Source organism: Xiphophorus couchianus, chromosome 5, assembly GCF_001444195.1.
Source record: "Xiphophorus couchianus chromosome 5, X_couchianus-1.0, whole genome shotgun sequence".
NCBI lineage: Eukaryota > Metazoa > Chordata > Actinopteri > Cyprinodontiformes > Poeciliidae > Xiphophorus > Xiphophorus couchianus.
In genome coordinates, this window is record NC_040232.1 from 29,055,879 (window position 1) to 29,077,327 (window position 21,449).

At 41.7% G+C, this 21,449-nt stretch overlaps 1 protein-coding gene across 1 annotated transcript; it reads right to left on the bottom strand.

Annotated features, from left to right (window-relative positions):
* Positions 1–16,377: 16,377 nt before the first annotated feature.
* On the bottom strand, positions 16,378–20,908 carry inab (internexin neuronal intermediate filament protein, alpha b). The gene is made up of 3 exons (XM_028018781.1): positions 19,666–20,908; positions 18,718–18,842; positions 16,378–18,576 (listed from the first exon to the last, which is right to left on the bottom strand). The coding sequence occupies exons 1-3, from the start codon at positions 20,803–20,805 to the stop codon at positions 18,303–18,305; spliced, it is 1,539 nt and encodes a 512-aa protein (XP_027874582.1). The 5' UTR covers positions 20,806–20,908; the 3' UTR covers positions 16,378–18,302.
* Positions 20,909–21,449: the final 541 nt, after the last annotated feature.

The following is a 21,449-nucleotide window of genomic DNA, read 5'->3' on the forward strand; positions in this document are numbered from 1 at the left end:
CTTGATTTTGATCTAAATTATTCACTTTCACTTATTATTCGAAGCCTATTGTTGCATAAAAGTTGTTAATCAGATATGTAATTATAGTCTTATTTCTAAAACCATTCTGCTTTCCGCGCCCATTTTTTTACTTTTACTTCACAAATCACTTTCAAGCCACACCCTGACTACCGACCCACCAGGAAAGTCCCAATGTTGCAATGAAAGCAATGCAAGAAACATAAATGTGGAAAAGAGGTGATATATTTTCAGATCTACTTCTTCTCAGTTGTTCAAGCTCCACTTTTCCAACCTTATGACTACTGCTGCTTTTTATATACCCAGTACATGGAAAGCTGCTCCAGCATGTCTCATAGTGATAATGAAATGGGTGAGGGTGGAGAAAAGAGACGCATGTTCAGTCCCATCCCTTCTTTCACACCTCGGAGATGATTGGCTTGGATTTTCTGTGTGTGTGTGTGTGTATGTGGGCAGGTGGTGGAAGCTGGAGGATTCTCCCAACATCCCCATTTCTTCTCTGTCAGATGGTGCAAGGGTGTGGCATCCCCACAGAGTCAGGATGTTTGTCAAGCACACAGGAAAAAAAAAAAACGTACAAAAAGACACAGTTTGTGAACCCTTTAATTCCTCTCGTTTAAGAAAAGATGCTGTACATATAGCTGGAGTAATGTTTTGCTAGCTTGATTCAAGGGCAGCTGAGAACTGAGCCAGTAACATGTTTAAATCTACTGTCAGGTGAAGGAAAAACAGATTGTATTATTTTTGTAGCTTTTCATGAATGAAAACAAAGGAAATGTTGGAGCAGAAATGCGCCCTGTGGAGCTGCGCCTGCGTGTGTCTGCCTATGTGACGTAGTCCTGGCAGTGTAGACCAGGGCGTGGCACGTTTCCTGCCTATTTTATATATTTTCGTTTCATTTCAACAGACCCGTCTGCAGAAGAGACACAACTGAAGCTAAATCTGCTAAAATAAACCCTCACCTGATTATTACAAAGATGTTTGAGTATGACAGGTGCACATATTGGTTTCCCAGCTTTCAAGATTGACTTTTCCAGCATGGTTGTGAGCAGCACTCCACTGTGAGTAAGGTGAACTGCAGTCACCTGCACCCTCAAAGAGAGCACCAGGTTTTGCTGGTGATGAGAAATCACCTACTGGTTTCGCTGAACTGGCCAAGAAATGCAGCAGAGCCCCCCCACTGAGAGGCACAGATAAATAATTTATGAGACGAAACCCACAGAAGAGGAAGAGAGCGAGGGAGAGGAAGAGGAAGAGGAAAGGATGAAGGGAGACAAAAGGAGAAAAGGGGAGCGGGTCGAGAGGGGGTGGAATGGGAAGGGCGAGGCAGATCATCAGAGGATGAGCTGGAGAAGTCAGAGGTTGTCAGGATGAAAGGGAAGGAAGGTATGTGAGAGAGGTGGTAGAAAGACAGATGTGTAGAGTGAAGGTGTGAAGGATGAGAAACAGCAAATGAGAAGAAGAAACAGTAAAACCTGTTTTCACCTGTTTTAATCGTCACTCCAAGCAAACAACACATTTATAGAAAGGGTTACTTACTGCATGGGATTTCTTCAATTCTGACCTGATTTTACCTGACATACAAACGTTTTTAGATTGGTTAAATCTTTTCATATTAGAAGCACAAACCTCTGTGTATTTTGTATGACAGACCAACACAAAATAGGGAAAAATACTTCTTTACCAAGTAATGTTTGTGTATTTACTCATGTTTCATATCTTACGTTGCAGAAGTTGTGTATTTCTTTTCCACTGTGTGGGTACTTCAGTGCGTGAATGCATTAAAGCGTCTTGAGCCCATCCAAGCAGAATAATGGGTGTGAAGGCTGGTCTGTGGCTCCAGAGGAGTCGAGGTTCAGGGAAAGGAATGTGGGGATTGTGCATTATTCAGCACCGGCCTAACTGGAAAGCGGGATCCGTCACGCAGCCTGCAGCTCAGCTGGTTTTTGAAGGAGAGGGACGGCGGCGGCTTCACTACAAAGCTGGAGTTTGTTTTTACTCGGGCTATAGAGTTCCTGTCTTTGTGTAAGCAGAAGCTGAACCCAAACCATTGCTCTGCATCTGTTATTCTGACTTTAAGCTTGAGTTTGTTGGTTGTAAATGTATTCTGTTAAAGCTCGAAAAGGTCTTAGATATTCTGATTCTAACATTAATGTCCTTTTTCTTCACTCTGATGATTCTTCTTTCACCACTGTTCGTTGTCCTCAGATTGATGTCGGAGAGCAATGTTTGGTAGAATAAACATGAAATGATTCACTTTAGAAAATAAGAAAGGTTAGTTTAAAATACAATATGAAGGACTTCACTTAAATTTGTGTCTTAAGTTGATATCCTCCCTCTTTGATGTGTTCATCGACACAGTGAGAGGGACCCACTGTGTTTGTGGCGGCTGCATAAAATCACTCTGAGGGCCTGTTTACACAATCACATTATAAGCACTCTCTTACGCAGTCAATGTCAGTGTTCTTATAATGTTAAATCTTTGACTTGTGTTTGTGTCAAGCGAGGGAAACAAAATTTTCTCTCTCAATTTCGCACTTTGTTTCATTTCACTTTATTTACAGAGCACCGATTCACAACAAACTCCATCTCACGAGACAAGCAGGTCCGATCCAGATTTTTATTTTTATTTTTTACCCCTCCAGGGGGTCTTTTGTGGGCTCTAGTGTCCCTTAAATGACAGTAGGCTGACAGGAAATGGGGAAGGACATGCGGCAAATATCGTCGGGTCCGGGAGTTGAACCCACGACGGCAGCGTCGAGGACTGAAGGCCTCCAAATACGGGTCGCGCTATCCCCTACGCCACCACGGCACGCCCCGATCCAGATTTTTAATCATTTACAATGCAATTTAATTCAAATTCAGCTTAAATCAATCCAGTTCATGCAGTCTGATCCAGTTATCAATTCAATCCTATTTATAATGCAGCACATTCTAGTCAAGCCTGCAAATGAAACCAAATTAGCAGCCCTCTCACTACCTTACAAAAACTGTGCACCTTTTTGCACCTTACAAAAACTGAAGTGTAACTAGTACTGTTCCTTTCTATTTTTTAAGAGGCAGGTTTGGGCATGTTCTGTACTTTATTTAGTGGAGAGAATATACTTTTTTATTAACATAGGCTAAAAAAGATGAGTTGCAGCACCTGCACATTCTGCATCACTTCATTGCTAAATTAGCTGATTACTGCTGAGTAATGTTTCTGATATGGCATGATTCACCTTTGAGGTTACGGTGAAAGCCAGGGCTTGTGAAGCAGACATGTTAAGGTCAGAGGTGAATGCAATATTTAAAACCCCTCTGTAAGAGAATGTGAGCCCAATTTCTGGATGTCAAGCATAGCTAGTGTTGAGAAGACCAGCTGCTTCATGTAAAACACATATACAGATCAGATGAGCAGTTTACAATCATCACTGGTATTAGTGTCAGATTAAACAGGTCTCTGCTCTATCCGTTCCAAAACATTTTTTGATGTGTGTGTTTGGGATCTTTGTCCTGTTTGACCATCCAACCCTAAAGAACTTGAGCCAAATGTTCAGAAACAACCCATGAACCACCAAGGCTCTTGCAAATCATGTAGAAATGCTGGAACTCCAGAGTCTCTGTCAGTAGAGAAGTGAGTTTATTATCACCATGGACTCAGAGGGGGTCACTAAAAAAGAACCACCTGTTCCAAAATCCCCTCCAATCAAAACTGAAATTTGCAAGACCGTTTAGAGAAAAGCTAGGATTGAGTTATTTGGCCATGAAGGTAGAAAATATGTCAAAAATACTGAGCCAACTTTCAAGCATGGTGGTTGCAGCATCATGCTGAGGGTTTATTTTAGCTATGGATGTGCATCATACAAAGCTGAAAGGAATAATGGAGAAGGAGGACTACTTCCCACTTCATCAAGACCACATGAAATTACCAGTTAAATGGCTGGAAGCCTGGACAAAATTTTAATACTCCAACATGAAGGAATTGGTTTTAGAGTGGAGCGATTAAGCTTCTGGAATTATCCCGTCCTCATGCTATTAAAAACGTTGAACATTAGCTGAGAATCAACCAACTAAATCAACCATTTCCGACGAGAAGACTCTTAGACAAGCTGGGTTGCTAGGAAACGTTTTTACCAAATTATTGTGAGGTTGAATGTGTAAACATTGATGTTGTGAAAATCTAAAATAGATTCAATTTGAAGGTCAAAATCCAATTCTAAAAATGTAAGAAAAAGGACCAATTCACTCTGAAGCGTCAGTGTTTCAAACCACTCAATAAAAACTCAATCCTGATATGACATTAGTCCCAGTGATGAGTGAGCTGTCGACCGACACCGATCTTATTAATAATCGGCATTTCAAATGAAGGAGTGTTTTTCACTTTCTCTGCAGCTTCATCTCGCAGCCTGTGGTTTCTCTCAGCCACCTCCCACGCTCTCCCTCTGAGGACAGAGCTAACCAGGCACGTTAACAGCACCCCTGATGCAGGTCCCTCCCAGCGCAATGCTGCGCATCACTGTTTCTTTATCACCATAAATAATGCAGGCCTCGGCTAAAACTAATGAGCAGGCGCCACACGGCAAGGAACCATAACCAACTCCTACCGGGAAGCTGGAAGAGTATTAGCAAAAAGCTTCGATGCAAAAAGTTCACTTCATGCGTTTACATGGGTTTAACCCAATTTCACTTAGTGCAATGCATCATTATTATATCAGCTATTAATGCAAGTCATGTTCGCTTGATCTTGTTAGTGCAGAAATGAGCTTTTTGTTAGCAAAGCAAGTCATTGTAGCTTCTGTTTACCAATTAGCTCCCTTTGCAGTCCAGCAATTGTTTCTGAAGATAATCACACACCCTGATCTGCACACACACACTCCTACACACACACACACACACACTCCTACACACACACACACACGCACACACACACACACACACACACACACACACACACACACCCCGACTGGCAGCTGCCAGACTGAGATAAAGGAGCGGGCTTGAATTTGCTAAAGGTCAGCCCTCCTCTCCAGAATCAATACATCTGCAATTAAATGTATAATTAATCAAAACTTTAACATCACAGGATGAAATCACTTGAAATATAATGGATATTTAAAGCACAGATCACACGTTCACTGCATATGTGAGTCTGTGCATAAAAGTGAGAGCTCTAAAAGAGTACGTGATGAAAGAGAAATTTTTACACTTTCCGAAGAAGATATGCAGCATCCCCCTGATAACCTGGAATAATTTACAGAGAACTGAGGACTATAACATCCCTTCTGGTCCTGCGTGTGCCGCATTGGCATGAACATCTATTCCCTGGGCATTCAGTTGATAAAGATCCATCTCCGCCCTAAAAATAGTGACCTTTAGTTAATTCATGAGATCTGTCGGCAGCGCCTAAACTCAAACCTAATCAGCTCTGGAGGCCTGAGTATCTGATTCAAAAACCTGCTTGATCTCTGCAGGTAATATTCAGCTCCTCTTTAATTTCACACAAAGAAATCTCAGCTAAATGCATATGAGAATCTCTTTGTGCTTCATGTCCTTGTTCTCCTTGAGGCGTATGTGTAGGTGCGTGCCGGCGTGCGTGTGTGTGTGTGTGTGTGGGTGTGTGTGTTCTTGACACAGAAGTCATTGAAGGGTGTTAGGAAGGTTTCCTTGCATGAGCATCATTGGAAATCACAAGGAAGGGAGGGGAATACCTGATGAAGGAGGGAGTCCTGGGGGACTGACCAACCTGTGCAAACAAAAACAACAGACGGACACAAAGTAGCAGACACGCCATTTTGCATGTGTGCATTTTTATATGCAGCTATTTGGGAGCAATGTTTGTTCCTTAGGTCTGTGGGTTTGTAACGCTGTGTAAGAAGTATGCATGTTAAAGCACTGATGCTTTGTATTTCAGCTTGGTCTCACCCAGGACTGACTTTGGCTGAATAAAAAAAAAAAAACTGTAATCACTAACAGGGTGTAATCAAAAGAATGTAGAAAATCCATTGGGATACAATAGAACAACATTATAGACGTATTTAAGTCCAGTTCTGAATCCAAACCAAAAAAAAACTTTTCGGGTTCCTACGTGCTCAGTGTAATCTTCTCCCTTCAGGTGCAGAACGGACAGATTGAAGCACTCTTTTTATCCTTACAGTCATTGAGTTTTTAGACAAACTAGATTTAATGTCCTGAGTTAAGGTTCCTATCGAACTTCTGCCATCCAACTTCATTTTTAGCTCATGTATTACTTATCAAATTTTATTTTTAGACTTTTATTTCAGATGGATATTTATTAATCTTTGTGTAAAAAGCTTGCGTGAATGTGCTGACCATCACCACTACCTGTTACAAATGAATTGACCTTTGAGGACAAAATGAAGAGAATTGAATTGACTTTCTAAATTGTAAACCATGCATCACTTTTTTTTTTCTCCTCTTCACAGTTATGTGCTGCTTTGTGTTGGTCTGCCACAGATAATCCTAATATGCTGGACAGTCAGGGAGTGAATATTTAATGCATGACACTCTAACTTCACTGCTCAGAAAATCTTAAACTTTGCTCCAGGTAAAATGTTAATCTATAGCCAGATACAGATGATTCATGTCCTCTTTGTCTTTCCGTACAATGTATTATAAACGGTTTTCCAATTAAAAGCAGCTTCATCGATTGGCTCTTTAATTACGATGTGTGAGCGTATAGATCTGCAGCCTCACTGACACACACACACACACACATGAGGTTTTCCACAGCTACAACCACACACTGGAAGAAACATACCATCACGTCAGGCGGCAGGATGTTTGTCCGTATCTACATCGCCGTGGTGGGTAAATATTTTAACAGTTCAGCAGTCAGGCACAATGTCTGATTGAGTCTTCAGCCTCAAGTCCCACAGGCAATCTGAAATACACTCATGTCAAGCTAATGGAAAGCTTTTGGTGTTTTCCAGCCGATCAATAGCTGTTTATGTGCGAATGGTGACACACTATATCAGCCTGCAGGCAGACTGCCAGGAGGTATGGAATGACTGTAGTCAGCACTTTGGGAGATGGGTGAGCAGGGCAAACACCCCCCACCCACCCACACACACACACACACAATTCATGCTGTGGGAGCTGCATTGAGTGTTTGCGGTGCTGATGAAGGGCAGAAAATGAGCTGGAGCAAACGCGGAGGTGTTCAGTGGTTTATGGATTGAAACTATCTCAGATCTGCAAACTGCGGCACTTCACAGCTCAGACAGACTAGAAGAAGAGGAATGCAGCAATGTGTTCTGGAAAGCCAATAAAGTTTCTTCTGCTTTGAACGAGCTTCGGGATTCCTGTTGTGTCTTTACAGACTGGCAGCAGACGAAGGCATCCACTCCTCCTGAGTGACTGGTGGTCTGAGCTGTTTTGGCATCGTCAGCGTCCCATGACAGAAGAAGAAGAAGAAATGAGATGTGCTCACTTTAAGCATGACTCGAGGTTCTTGCAGAGCTGGGTCAGTTATGTGTACCTGAATAATTTGTTAAAATGTGAATAAAATGTGTTTTTAGGAGTAATTTTATTACACTGTACTTTTTAATCAGTCTTGAGCATTACTTTTGTAAATTATCGGTACTATTATTTGAGTAAAATTTCTAGACACTCTGCCCATTGTGAGTAATGCATTGGAATCAAAAAACAAATATGCTATGATCAAAAAATTTGTCCAATGACACATGTAATTATTGTCTCTGACACAGCAAATTCTGCTAATAGCCAACATTTGCGAATGATCAGATTTTCTTGTAATTAGGCTTTAGGACTGAAATCATAACTCACTTTCAGGGAGTCTTTCAGCATTTTCAGCAGCAGTCTGTCACTAATATTAATGTTTTTTTATGCAGGTTTCAAGGTTCAAGCTGAAATTTTCTGCTCATGTGGGCTCGTGGGAGCAAGGTGGTGATGGCGCTGTTACTTTAGCACTTCCTGCCAGACGAGACTTCAGACTGGGATGAGGCAGGACAGACAGCAAATACACAGAAAGGAAGCAAAACGGCAGCAACATTCAAGCTGCTTCTTGGACATATCTAAGAGAAAATCATCTTAAAAATTGCTTATGCCCTAATAGGAACATAAGTGCATGATAACTGGTTTTACTGGAAATTCATAGACTGCTAGCCAAACAAAAAAAATATATACCGCAAGATGAAACAAAATAACAAAAATGGGGATTTGGTTGCATAATCTTACATTTTACAAACATTTTAATCTGTTTGGTGGTGAGAAAAATAAAACAATGGTAAGAAAATGTTTGTTTTGAATCATCTGTATGAAACATTCTCTTGTTTTAGGCATACTTTATAAGTTTACACTAAACAGAAATCCTGGGATCCCTTAGCTCTTCTTCAAGATGGGGAAGACAAGAGAACATGTTGTCCAGTTAATGCAGACGTGTGCTGATTTTCAAAAAATCTTTGAGTAAGAAAATGCTGCTGCAGTAAAAAATACAGTTTCAACAAACAATAAACTCAACTGTCAGATTTATGTTAATGCTGCTTTTTCATTTTTTCCCTAAAATTTTGGATAGTCAAAAATAACTTTATATTAACAGAGACATATAGTTTTAATACATAGAATGCAAATGATAAGATGAACATTAGAGGTGACCTTTTTGCTTACATTTGAATTTAAGCTATTGAAAAGCCTAGAATTTATCTCTGCAAATCCTTTTGAGACAAACAATGATTTATCACATCTTTACTGTAAAAACTTTCAGCCTGCTGGACAGGAAATTGCTTTTTATTCTTCCTATTTGTCAAATGGACATGTTCAAACATGGCCGACCTTCACGCCTTGAACACTGAATACACTTTGCATTTTGACGAGATGCTAATAGAGCAGGCAAAACCTTGCAACAGACCTGGCAGCAGACAAACGTCTGGTGCCAGGCTGTAAGGACACAACAGGAATCCCGAAGCTCGTTCAAAGCAGAAGAAACTTTATTGGCTTGTGACGAACTGAGGATCAATCTGTTGTGTACTCTGCCCTTTTTTCATTCTTGTAAAGAACGCAATGCAGCCACCGCTGTGGTTTCTTCATTCTCTGATGTTGTTTTTTTTGTTTTGTTTTTCTTCTCTTTCTGTAGTTGAGAAGCAGACATGCATGTGTTCTCTACTGTTCTCTTTATCCTCCCTCCTCTTGTCTATCCTTATCTCATCCATGTTCATTTAATATTTAAATAAATAAAAAAATTCTAGAAACCTCAGTTCTAATTTCCGTTCATCTCTACTTTGTCCCAGGTGCTTAAGCATGACAGATGAGTGGGATGATCAGTTAAAGGTTAGCTTTCAGGATAAAAGAAACATTCTCTCGCTGCTGCTGGTGGTGCAGGAGGGTGGACTGCACTCTTCTCCTCACTGGCCGTGCCCCAGTTACCCCCACACAGCTGTCTTGTGCACGTCTGGATGTTTAAAGACTCTGTGGCACACAGGATCATCTGTCAATAAGGTGGTCTCTGGGGGCAGTTCATCTTTACTCCTTCAACCTACAGAGCTCCGTTGGGGAGGAAAGTGTCCTTCTGTGTCCTTTTTCGGTTTAAACAGCCTCTGCTGCCGCACATTAATAAAGAAACATTGATGTAGTGGGCAGATGAGTGTTTACGTATATTAGGGGGGAAAACAAGGTGAGACTAGACAGATTTTGTGGGATGATGCCACCAATTTACATTTTTCAGCTCACAATAAGCAACAGCCATCTATTCTGTTTATTATCATTTTGTTATCAATGTTCTCGTGTACAACGCGCATTGATTTTCCCAGTTTACTCCCACAGCTGAGACACATGCATACCAGGTTTATTGAGGACTCCAAATTGATCTTATGATGGAGTACATTGGTGGATGTTGCTTGTATTTGTGTTGGCTGTGTGACAGACTGAGGATCAATCTGTTGTGTACCCTGCCCTCTTGCCAAGCGGCAGCTGGGATGGGCTTAAGCCCATCCTGCATCCACAAAGAGTTGCGGATATAAAGCAGCTCAAGAAATGGAAACAGATTTCTTAGTGAACCGCTCTATGACGTACAGTACAGACCAAAAGTTTGGACACACAGTTGTGTCCAAACTTTTGGTCTGTACTGTACATAACTGACTGCTCTGTGCTGTAAATACCTGAACACAGTGATATTAGTGGCATAAATTTAAATAAAGATTGGGATTTTTGCTGCCAGCATATTCAGTGCTGGCAGTAAAACATATTTTGGATTGATAAAGAGAATTGACATTAAGCTTCTGGAAAGAACTGAAATTCATTCTCCTGGAAATTGATGAAGAATACTTAAAGGTGTTTAATTTTGCCAAAAGGAGTTGGGAATTATTAAATACATGCCAATTATAAATAAGTCAGAATCTACAAAAAAATGTTTCCGAATTTAAGTTGCTTGTTGTGCAATCACACCGCTACCCAAAATAGTACCAGTCGTGCTGAGGATGAGAGCATGTAAACCTTTGCACATGGTGCACTCTCTTTGAAATGACACAAAGCTGGAAAGTGTTTGTAACTGTGGCTCTGTGGGTAGAGCAGTTGTCTTGTGATCAGGAGGTGTTTGATTCCAGCTTCCTTCTGCCACATGTTGATGTGCCTCTGGGCAAGGCACTTAACCCCAAGTTGCCTACCAATCTGTGTATGAGTGCGAATGTAACTTTGAAAATGAAGCACTTTTAGTGGTCAAAATGACTGAAAAGGCGCTATATAAGTTCGATCCATTTACCATCATGGCAGGCCAAAAAAAAAAACTCTGTGGTGCTCCAACAATAATTTTGGAGTTGAAAAAAAAAAACACGTAGAAACAAAAAGAGTGACAGACAGGAGTTTGTTTAGTTTCTCTGTTTTTGTGAAATTCACTGACTACTTTGAATAGACCTGTCGTTTCAAAGCATGTGTCATAAATGTCTGTCTATTTTGTGTTTTGCAAGTAAAAGAGGGTTTAGAACCTGGTACGTAAAAGCAAAAACATGATTTTAAAACTGACATCTTATAAAGAATCAGTGAAATATTTGATAGCAGATAATAATGTTCTTATTTTGTATACTATGGATGAACTAAGACAATCTGGTGTAAGTAATTGAAGATAGAAGTGCAAAACTCATAACAAAATTGCAGATGGGCTGTAAAAATATTTAGCTACATGAGCATAAAGCTGTGACTTCACAAGAAAAATTAATGTTTCACAGTTATTAATGGCTTTAATAATGTAGCCAACATTCACATCGTCTGGGATCGAAGATTAATGATTGAAGCTCTTCTGACCTGTTGGTTTTCTTACCTGATCCGCTTCAACGGAAATGAACTTTCACAGATCTGATCCAGATATGCAACACAAAACCTTCCCATGCAGCACAGCATACAGTGATGAATGAGCCATCCTCATTTGTGACTTGGAACATGCTGTGATATTTTGGGATTGGATTACGGAGAATTTCTGAAGGTAACAGAATTTTATGACAAATGAATAAAGTGCCAAACTATTTGTTTCAAAACTGTGACATTTACCAATCGGCCATAACGTTGTGCTTTGTTACGGGGTCTGTGACTGCTCTGCAAAATTTCGCAATAAGTTTGAGTTGGAAGATGCTAATGAGTTTTGCTCTTTTACTCTGATAACAATGCTATGATTAATATTTTATTCATTTGTCTGAAGCAGAAACATCTAAAGCCGGTGTGACGCATCATTGTGACTGAAACTTTGATCTTCTGATCAGTAGTCGCTCCTTTTTTACTTGCTGCTATTATCACTGCTCTTACTAATCACTTAAATATTCAGAAGCATGTTTCCAAGCTCTTTTCTGGATCATCTGTGGTGTATTTTTAAAGTCGTGTTAAGCTTCCTGCCTCAAACTGCTGTGTCATGTGCAAACTGGATGTTGAATAACTCCCAGAAAGGTTTCAGCTCTTCCATTATACATGAAGCAGCAGCAGCAGCAGCACAACCCTCTCACTTAAGAACTATATTTCAGGCCATACTGGTACACTGTGGGTCTATGAAGACATCCATTAGATTTGGCAACGCTAGTTTATCATTTCAGCTTCTATATTAAGACAAAGTAGATTTAAATAATTCAAAGTTGAATTAATTCTAAGTTTCCTTGCTTGTCGTGGAGTGCCTAGTTCTTCTACCACCACTTGAAATTAGGCAGATTCAGAAAGTAAAGTGTCAGTAAAATGTGACGATTAGTCCAGGTTTAATTTCGGGTCGTTTATATTCATCCTTTTAGATGCAAACTTCAGCATAAAGCTGCTGTACAGACGCAGCCCCTGTGGGTGAAGCTTGTTTTGCAGCACTGCTGCGTCCTCCCAGGTCTCCAGAATAACAAGTCTCAGCTGAATACGGAGCCTGCGACACTTTGGCATGTCATGGACTGCTCCAACTCAGAAAGTGATGTCAAGATGGTTTAATGTCAAAAGCTAATTCACTATATCCTACTTTAGCTGAACTTTACTGCATAACAGAGAGAAAGAAAAGCATTTTTCTATGGATCACAATGATTAAGCTACATCTAAAGGTGATTATTACAAGAGCGGCCTATTAGCACGTTGGAGGATGTATTTTAGAAAGTATCCTGAAGAGGATTGAAATATTTGAATGAGAAACGGATTTTTCTTTCATCGGATTTTTCTCAGAGGATCACGGTTCATCTGATCCGTACGCTGTCAGTGCTGCAGCTTCACACGTCAGGGTGACTTCCTTCTTCTCCAGGGTTTGATCCAGACAGCTAAACCTAGAAACACACCACGCCTCTAACATTTAGTGTATGTGCTCTGATTTGTGTTTTATCATCATTTATTTTAAGGAGGATGTTATTAATCACATTCTATCTCACCTCAGAAACTGGTTCTCATTCAGCAATGAGTAATGTGTTTGACTTTTATTATATTCATCCTTTTATAGCTTGCTACCTGTGAAGTGCTAAATGTTGGTCAACACACAATAACAGAGGTCTTCTCTTTAATTTAGAGACGTCTTCGGAAATATCACCAAACGTAAATCCATCCATCCATCCATCCATCCATCTTCTTCCGCTTATCCGAGGTCGGGTCGCGGGGGTAGCAGCTTCAGAAGGGAGGCCCAGACTTCCCTCTCCCCAGCCACTTCTTCCAGCTCCTCCGGGGGAATCCCGAGGCGTTCCCAGGCCAGCCGAGAGACATAGTCCCTCCAGCGTGTCCTGGGTCTTCCCCGGGGCCTCCTCCCGGTGGGACGTGCCCGGAACGTCCAGGAGGCATCCTGACCAGATGCCCAAGCCACCTCAACTGGCTCCTCTCGATGTGAAGGAGCAGCGGCTCTACTCTGAGTCCCTCCCGGATGACTGAGCTTCTCACCCTATCTCTAAGGGAGAGCCCAGCCACCCTACGGAGAAAACCCATTTCGGCCGCTTGTATCTGCGATCTCGTTCTTTCGGTCATGACCCAAAGCTCATGACCATAGATGAGGGTGGGAACGTAGATCGACCGGTAAATCGAGAGCTTCGCTTTTTGGCTCAGCTCTCTCTTCACCACGACGGACCGGTACAGCGCCCGCTTGACAGCAGACGCTGCGCCAATCCGCCTGTCGATCTCCCGCTCCCTTCTTCCCCCATTCGTGAACAAGATCCCGAGATACTTAAACTCCTCCACTTGGGGCAGGACACCCCCCCTGACCAAACGTAAATGTGCAACATATTTCTATTTCAGGTTGTTTGACTGTTTCATCTCCAACTAAGTTTAAAGAAAAAGAAAATAATCATAATTTCTCTAAAGAAATTAACATTTCCCCCTGTGTCAAATATTTGCCCCTTATAAAATTCACTGAAAACCTTTCAGGAACAATCACCAGGCCACCCGCTCCATTTTCTGATAAGCAGGATGTGGCAGAAATGTAATTATGTTTCTGAGGTTGAACACCCTCAGTGCCACAGAAGGAGGTCAAGACTAAAGGATGTGCCCTTCCCCTTTGTACCCTCCTTTCCTCTGTCTTTCTGTCTGTCTGAGTGGCTCAGCTGGCAGTTACTCTATTAATAGCTTCAAGTTTTATATATATATATAAAAAAGGAAAAGATGGCGCTGATGTCATGGTTAACACACAATGACCCTACCTCGAAGTGATTCAGCACCTTTTCCCTCATCCAGAAAACAGCTTGAACCAGGCAATTTTATAAATTAGGTTCAAGATTTTTTTAAAACCTTCTCTTTCAGTTTTTGCTCAAATTATTTTAAGCCCTTCATGACTCTGGTGTTTAGCCACGTTAGTCAGAGATCCATTAGCCAAAATAAGGTTTTTGTTGTTTTTTTGTTTTTATGTTTGATCCAGGTTCTGTATCAGTGTACACAGCTCAGTTTTCACACAGATCTGTCTTGACACTGTGTGTTTCTGGGAGAAATCACTCCCTGAGGTGCCTGCTGCTCAGCAACAGAATCTATGACAACATTACCCACCAATTAACTCTTTGCTACCTGGTAGAAATAAAGCTGAGATGTGTCTTTAAATATCTAAAATATATTCCAACTCAATGTAATGATAGAAATTGTTGGGATTCTTTTTTTACATGGAAGGACATCTCACCAACTGGTTTGATTTCAAGGAAGATTTCAATTGTCAGTCCAATTATGTGGACAAAAATACTAAGCAAATTCATAATCAATCTGTTCCTCACTGAAGCTCATCTCTACTAACATCAAAGTCAGGTGCAGACAAAATTATCATCCCACACAACATAAAGCATTCTCCTCGCTTGCAGTTATTTCTTCAAGGTTGTAGCTGGAAGGACATAAAAAAGATGGACATTTACTGTGGTGGAAGGTTCATGGATGTCTGCAGACTGAAAGGTCAGAAATATTCTAGATGTCCATGAGGAAGCATATACTTACACTTTTTGTTTGTGTCCTGTCATCACAAACATGCTGAACCTTGAGACAGATTGGCTACCGAAGGAGAGTACCACACAAAAGTGTCAGTAGTGTTATCTAAGGACGGAAAGAAGAAGCTGCATTTAATGCAGATTCCCCAAAATGATGCAATAAGAACATGGAAAAACTTTGGCTTGTCCAAAAAGTCTCAGGGTGTCCAACTCAGATCCTAAATAGTTGGTTTTCTGCATGGTTTTCAGATAGATAATTTACCTCTTCAGCAGTACATTGTGTTAAGCATCAGCCTGATAATGATCTTTACATTTGTTCCTGGTATGCTGGACTAGAGGACTTGAGTTGAACACCCCTGAATCAAATGTTGAGTCCAGAATTTGGTGCAAGTTTGATTTTAGTTTTTGTGGAATAAACTGGGGAACATCCAGAGTTGCAGTAGAATTTACATGAATTGAACTGAAGAGGGTTTTAATTGGAGGTTTTAATCAGCATGGAGGAGGACGTGCCCTTTGACAGCTCACAAGGGCTTTTTGTGCTTATGAAGTGAGGTCAAACGGCCTGAAGTGCAGCTGAGAGCAGCTTCTTTCAAGTTTGACGAGGTACTGAAGGATTTTATTAAATAACAGCCCTGTTATGGGTCCTCATGCCCCACCCTCCACTCAGCAGCACTGCAGGGGTATAAATCTTTGAAGAACTGCAATCTGCGTCATGGGCAAACACGCAAATCTGTCCCACCCAGCTGAAAGAGGAAAGGAGGCCTGATCTGTGAAGATGGAGATGTTGAGGTTTGGGAGAGAAAAGATTTTAGTGTACAGGTCAACGTGGCAAATTGGAGCAAGTTATCCATCACATTTATAAAAATCCATCTGTACAAAGGGCCCGAGAGACAAAAAAAAAAAAAAAATACAAGAAATGTCTTGAAGATTGTATTGTTCATGTTGCGTGGATAAGGAATCAGGTCAGGATTAATAGGAAGATTAAAAATATAGCAAAGATGTAGCCAGGACTAAAATGGAGTGGCACAGTCAAAGTCCAAACCTACATCCAATTGAAAAAATTTTTACAAAAGAAAATACTTGAAAATTAATGTTCACAGATGTTGTCCATCCGGTGTACTGAACCTTTTGCCTGCAAATATTTAAAACTGGCAGAGACAGACCCTAAAAATACTGCGGCTGTAACTGTAGTGAAAGGTGGATGAGGGCAGAACCAAAAAAACCTGCCATACTTCACTTCACTGAAATCTGAGATTATAATATGGCAAAATGAGAAAAGGTTTTGGGGGATGAATACATTTGTCTGACGTTGTCGTAATATAATAGGGTGTCTTAAAAAGATAATTTAAATCAGTTCAGCTGTTTTTTTTAAATATAATTGTTCATTACTTTGAGGATATCAATGATTAAGGAATATAAAGATGCAAAACTGTTATTTGAAGCTTTTACATGGTAGAAGAATATGCTCAAAATGTTTAGATTATCCAGCACACAGACAGTGAGACACAATGAAACCACATGCAGCCTCGGTCAGGTCAAGTCTTTATTGATATGGTGTCATACGGCAATACATATATAGCAGTCACGGTAAAGAGAACAGCATGTCAACTACATTCAATCCCTATGCTTTAGTAGTAACGGTAACTCTAATAAACACTACTGAAGATATGATGGAAGATGAAAACACCCCACTGGACTGAAATATACACATTGAACATGTAACCAGAAGCTGCTGGTGTTTAAGGCGTTTTACATCCTACAGTATTTCTTCTACGATATATTTCAGTATTGACGGTTGACTATGGATTGGTGACATATTGTACTTGTTTTGGGGTTTTTTTCCTATTGAGAAAAATGTGCATTTAGAAAAGTTTGGCAGTGCCGCAGTTGTGGTGACATTTGTTTGTTGTTGTTGGTTTGCTTTTTGTTTTTTTTTTTGGTTTTTAGTGTAAGGCTTTGCAACCATGAGCCGTTCATCCATTGTCAAAGCGAGTATTACATAAACAGCGACAGCATTCCATAAAACCAAAATGCCCCGACGTCGTTCCGGTCATGTTAGGCCACTGTGCAGAAGCACATGTATACAGTACTAAGATACTCGTCACAAGCTTCAGGTGAACACAACCAAAAACCAGAGCAGCTAGCTGTACAATCAGTAGTTTCTTTGCTTCTACTTGTGAAGACGTGAGTGCAGTTCGTCACGGCATTGACCGCCGTGACCTGGGGGTGAGGCAGTGCACAAGCAGGAATTAATAAAATATAAATAAGCTACAAGTCTCATAGTTACTCTAAGAGTGAAGTAGTTACTACAACAGACATTTGATCCAGTCATGGCCACAGTTATTAAGAAGCGAGGTCGAGTTGTTTCTGTGAGCCAGCAGGTTTTCATTTAGCTCCACTGGGTTTTCGTCGCGGTCGGCACGGCTTCAGTGATGTGATTGTGGGGTTCATGGAGACGATCTATGTATACGATAAATCACACCCAGAGACATGAAACAAACAGAATCTCATGCATTTGTGCTGAAGTATAATGATCCCATGTACATACTCAACCAGACTGAAAAACACTATTTATTCGTTTTATATCAATTACAAATTGGATTCACGTTTGTAAAAATGTTTTCTCCCTTGCATCCTTGGTAAAACATTGTGCAAATAGTTACTCGTTCCCAGCTTAGGTGATTCATTTCTACTTAAGTGCTTTAAAGATGATCCTTTTCAGTATATTCACATTATCAGCCTAAAGTTGACAAAAGCGGTGCTAACATTTCATGTTCAAACGACCTCAAGCCGAATGAGCACTGAGATGAAGAATCAGTCAAGCATGGCACAAACATGCAAATAAAGCTCAAGTAATACATTTTCAGAAGCTCCTCGCTTCGAGTCTTAGCTTCATTAAAATAGTAATGCTAAGACACAGGAACATTGTTAATAAATTAAAACAAAAACATCACCCCTTTTTCTGGCCACCTACTGTTATTAGAAGAAAACAGAATAGCTCAACTGAAAACCATAAGTTTATATGATGTTGGACTGTTTCGCTATGTAAGGCAGACTGTTTCTTCCTGACACTGTCAGTGATAAAGTACAACACCAGCTGATGTGTTTCCAACTATCTTTCTATTGTGTGTGTGTGTTATTGTGCATCCTAACAGTCAAACGCATGTCCCTCAATATGTGTTGAGATTACATCACAGCTTGAGGTAAAAAATTTTCTCACTGTGTCTCTCCTACATGATGACGCAACATTTGTGATGAAGACTGCTACCAAAGTGCCTGCTCTTGTTCAGCCATGACTTTGTGAATGAAATTTGTTGCATTAAAGTGATTGCTTCTGTGGCGTTATGACGGATTTGAATAAGAATAAGCAGACGGGAGACGAAAAGAGGCGTGTGTTTGCGGGGTAGAGCGAAGGTTTAGTGGTTTCAGACCCAGGCTTAGAGGAGGTTTCTAGTTTTTCTGATTGGTAGGGATGTCTTCTTGCTGCTTCTCCATCTTCTTGGTTGTCACGACGGTCTCCTCGTAAACTTCGCGCTGCGACACCTTCCCGGTGGGCTTGCTCTGCGGCTGCTCCTCCTCCTTGCCCTCCTTCTTGGAGGTCTTGCCGGAGCCAGAGTAGATGCGGGTCTGGTAGCTGTAGCCCTGCCCAACGCCAGTGCTTATAGAGGGGCTGGAATAGGCGATGCCTGTTCCGATGCGGGTCTCCTCCCCTTCCAGGAGTTTCCTGCAGAGAGGGAGACACACAGATGGGAGGGTTTAGAGAGAACGCACAATGAAACACAAACCATAAATGCAATAAAGCACTAAGCCGTATAGAAGAATTGAGTGTTTCGTTTCTGTGAGGTGCCAGCGTGAGCGATCATACCTGTATGCAGCGATTTCTATATCCAGAGCCATCTTGACATTCAGCAGGTCCTGGTATTCCCTCAGATGTCGAGCCATCTCACTCTTGGTGGTCCTCAGGTCATTTTCCAGCTCTGCCATGCTTTCCTAAGCAGGATTAATATATCAGAGCTCAGGGTTAATAATATTTTGCAACCGCAATACTTTGACTCTAAAGTATTGGCATACAAAGGCATACTCCTTTGTATGCCAATTGTGTTGTTTCATATGGTTAAATAAATAAATGTTTTATATTTTTGACATATTTTGAAACATTTTTGGATTCTTTTCTCTTTTTTTTAAGTTAATTTTTCTGATGAAAACTGATGGAAGGGATTGAAATGACTGTAAATTCGGGTAGATCGTGTGTATTCGGTGGGCGTTGTCTGATGCAGGGGAGTGTGTTTCTCTCCGGGGAGTGTTTCAGCACCAAGGACAGAGCAACTGCAGCTCATCCGCACAGCGAGTTTTATGGTTCTACACAGGAAAAACAACACAAATGCTCAATAAATAAATACAACTACAATAATAAAAAAAATCTAACAGATTAGCAGAGATAAAAAAAAGTACTGAAAATATGTATTCTTTTTAAAGTAATTTTAATCATTGTGGCTTTTTTAAATCGGGTTTTGTTCCATTTTTTTTTAGTTTATTTATATTCTTAATTCAGTTTTTTCAGTTTTTTTTATTTTTGTTTGTTTTTTTCGTTTATTTTATCTTCTTGCGAGTCTATTTGCTGTTATTGTCTGTCACTCCGCTGCACAGAAATGTCCCCATTGTGGGACAATGCAGAATATTCCTGTTCTATTCCATAAATATATAATTGATCACTCAGATGAAATCAGTTCATCGATTTTCATCCAGACTCTTGCGTTAACGTTACATCATCACAATAAATAAATAAACACATACATAAATAAGCAGGAGTTACCTGGTAGGTGTTGATCTCCATGCTGTGCCTGTCCTCCATCTCCCTCAGCTGCTTCTCCAGAGACTCGGTGGTCCCCCTCAGGCTCTCTATCTCGATGGTCTTGGACTGAAGCTGCCTCCGGAACTCGTTCGCCTCCTCCCTGCTGGCTCGGATGGCGTCGTTGCTCCGGCTGGCCTGCACCGTCAGGTCGGCGAACTTGCTCTTGTACCACTCCTCGGCGGACTGCAGGTTCTTGGACGCCATGGACTCGTACTGGCTGCGGATTTCCTTGAGGGCGGAGGTGAGGTCCGGCTTGGCCACCTCCATCTCCACGGACACCTGCGCGGCCTGGATCATCTCGGTCAGCTCGGCCACCTCCTCTTCGTGCACCTTCCGCAGGAAGTTGATCTCGTCCAGGAGGGACTCGACTTTCTTCTCCAGGTCCAGGCGCACCATGGTGGCGTCGTCCACGTCCTTCTTGAAAGCCTTGAGGGTGGCCTCCGCCTCCTCCCGGGCGCGGAACTCCTCCTCGTACTTCTCCCTGAGTTTCTGCAGGTCGTCGTCGATGCTGTCCCTCTCTATCACCAGCTGGGACTTCTCTCCGTTCAGCTCCTCCAGCTGGGAGCGCAGCTCTCGGATCTCCTGCTGGTAGACCTCCGCCAGGCGGGACGGCTCTGCCTGCCGCTGGCGCAGCGCCACCAGCTCGGTCTCCAGCACTTTGTTGTGCTGCTCCAAGTTGCGCACCTTCTCGATGAACATGGCAAAGCGGTCATTGAGACCCTGCATTTGCTCCTTCTCGTTGGTGCGGATGATCTTGTACTCATTGTTGAGGATGCTGCTCTGGGTCAGGTCGAAGGCCTCCAGCGGAGCGGAGAAGGAACGAGCCGACTTTCTACTGTAAGAGCCCACGGAGGAGATGCTGGTGCGGGACAGGGAGGAGGAGCGGTTGCCTCCTCCGCGGGAGGACACGCGCGACGGAGAGGAGGCGAAACGGGGAGAATCCCCGAAGATCCTCCTGTAGGAGGAGGAGGAGAACACATCAGATCCGTAGCTCATCTTCGCCTGCGTGGACACAGAGCGCGGCAGTGGGCGCGTCTCCTTTATAAAGGCGGGGTGGACCCACTCACTAATTAATGCCAGCTGGAAACATCCGGTGTTCATGCGTCACACGGTTCAGGAAAACTTCGGGATGGTGTTTAGAGAGCAGTGATAACCAACAAAATCGGTCAATCAAAAATTAAAGTGACATTCTGGGCAGGGACGTGCAGAGGGGGGTGAAGGGGGCTTGAGCCCCTTTCCCTTTTATCCTTGATGCCTTAGCGCCCTGTTTGAGGGGTTTTTTTTTTCCTTTTTTTTTTTTTTATCTGTATGTCAGAAGGCCTGTTTGTGCCCGTCAGCAATAATATTTAGCTAAACATAATAATTTAGTAAAATAAACTAGTCTGGCTGCCCTCAGTCTAATAGTGACTCTCAGAGCCTCCATGTTGTTCAGACTCCTGGTCCATGGTGAGGAGGAGGAGGATCTGTGTCCTCTAACTATCAAATTATGGGCAAGAATATTTTTTCATATAGCCTACTGGTTTGTGAATAAAAACGTAGGTCTGATGTTGACGTTAGAAAAACTGTTTCTATTTATATTTTTATAATCGTCCTTGCAATAGCAGGACAAAACCCGCCTCGCCACTAAACCCAGAAATGTTTCAGCTGCAGAGAAACTTCTGACTTTAACTTCATCATTCTGCTAAAGGCCCGGTTCGCAAGCAGCTTGAGTCGGTCCACCGACAGATATAAAGAATATCTGTCTT

Excerpts from the sequence above, each read along its gene's own strand:
- inab (XM_028018781.1), bottom strand. The coding sequence starts at position 20,805 with ATGAACACCGGATGTTTCCAGCTGGCATTAATTAGTGAGTGGGTCCAC. Across the intron at positions 18,843-19,665 it reads TGGAGATCAACACCTACCAG|GAAAGCATGGCAGAGCTGGA; the intron begins GTAACTCCTGCT and ends AATCCTGCTTAG. Across the intron at positions 18,577-18,717 it reads ATAGAAATCGCTGCATACAG|GAAACTCCTGGAAGGGGAGG; the intron begins GTATGATCGCTC and ends CCCTCTCTGCAG.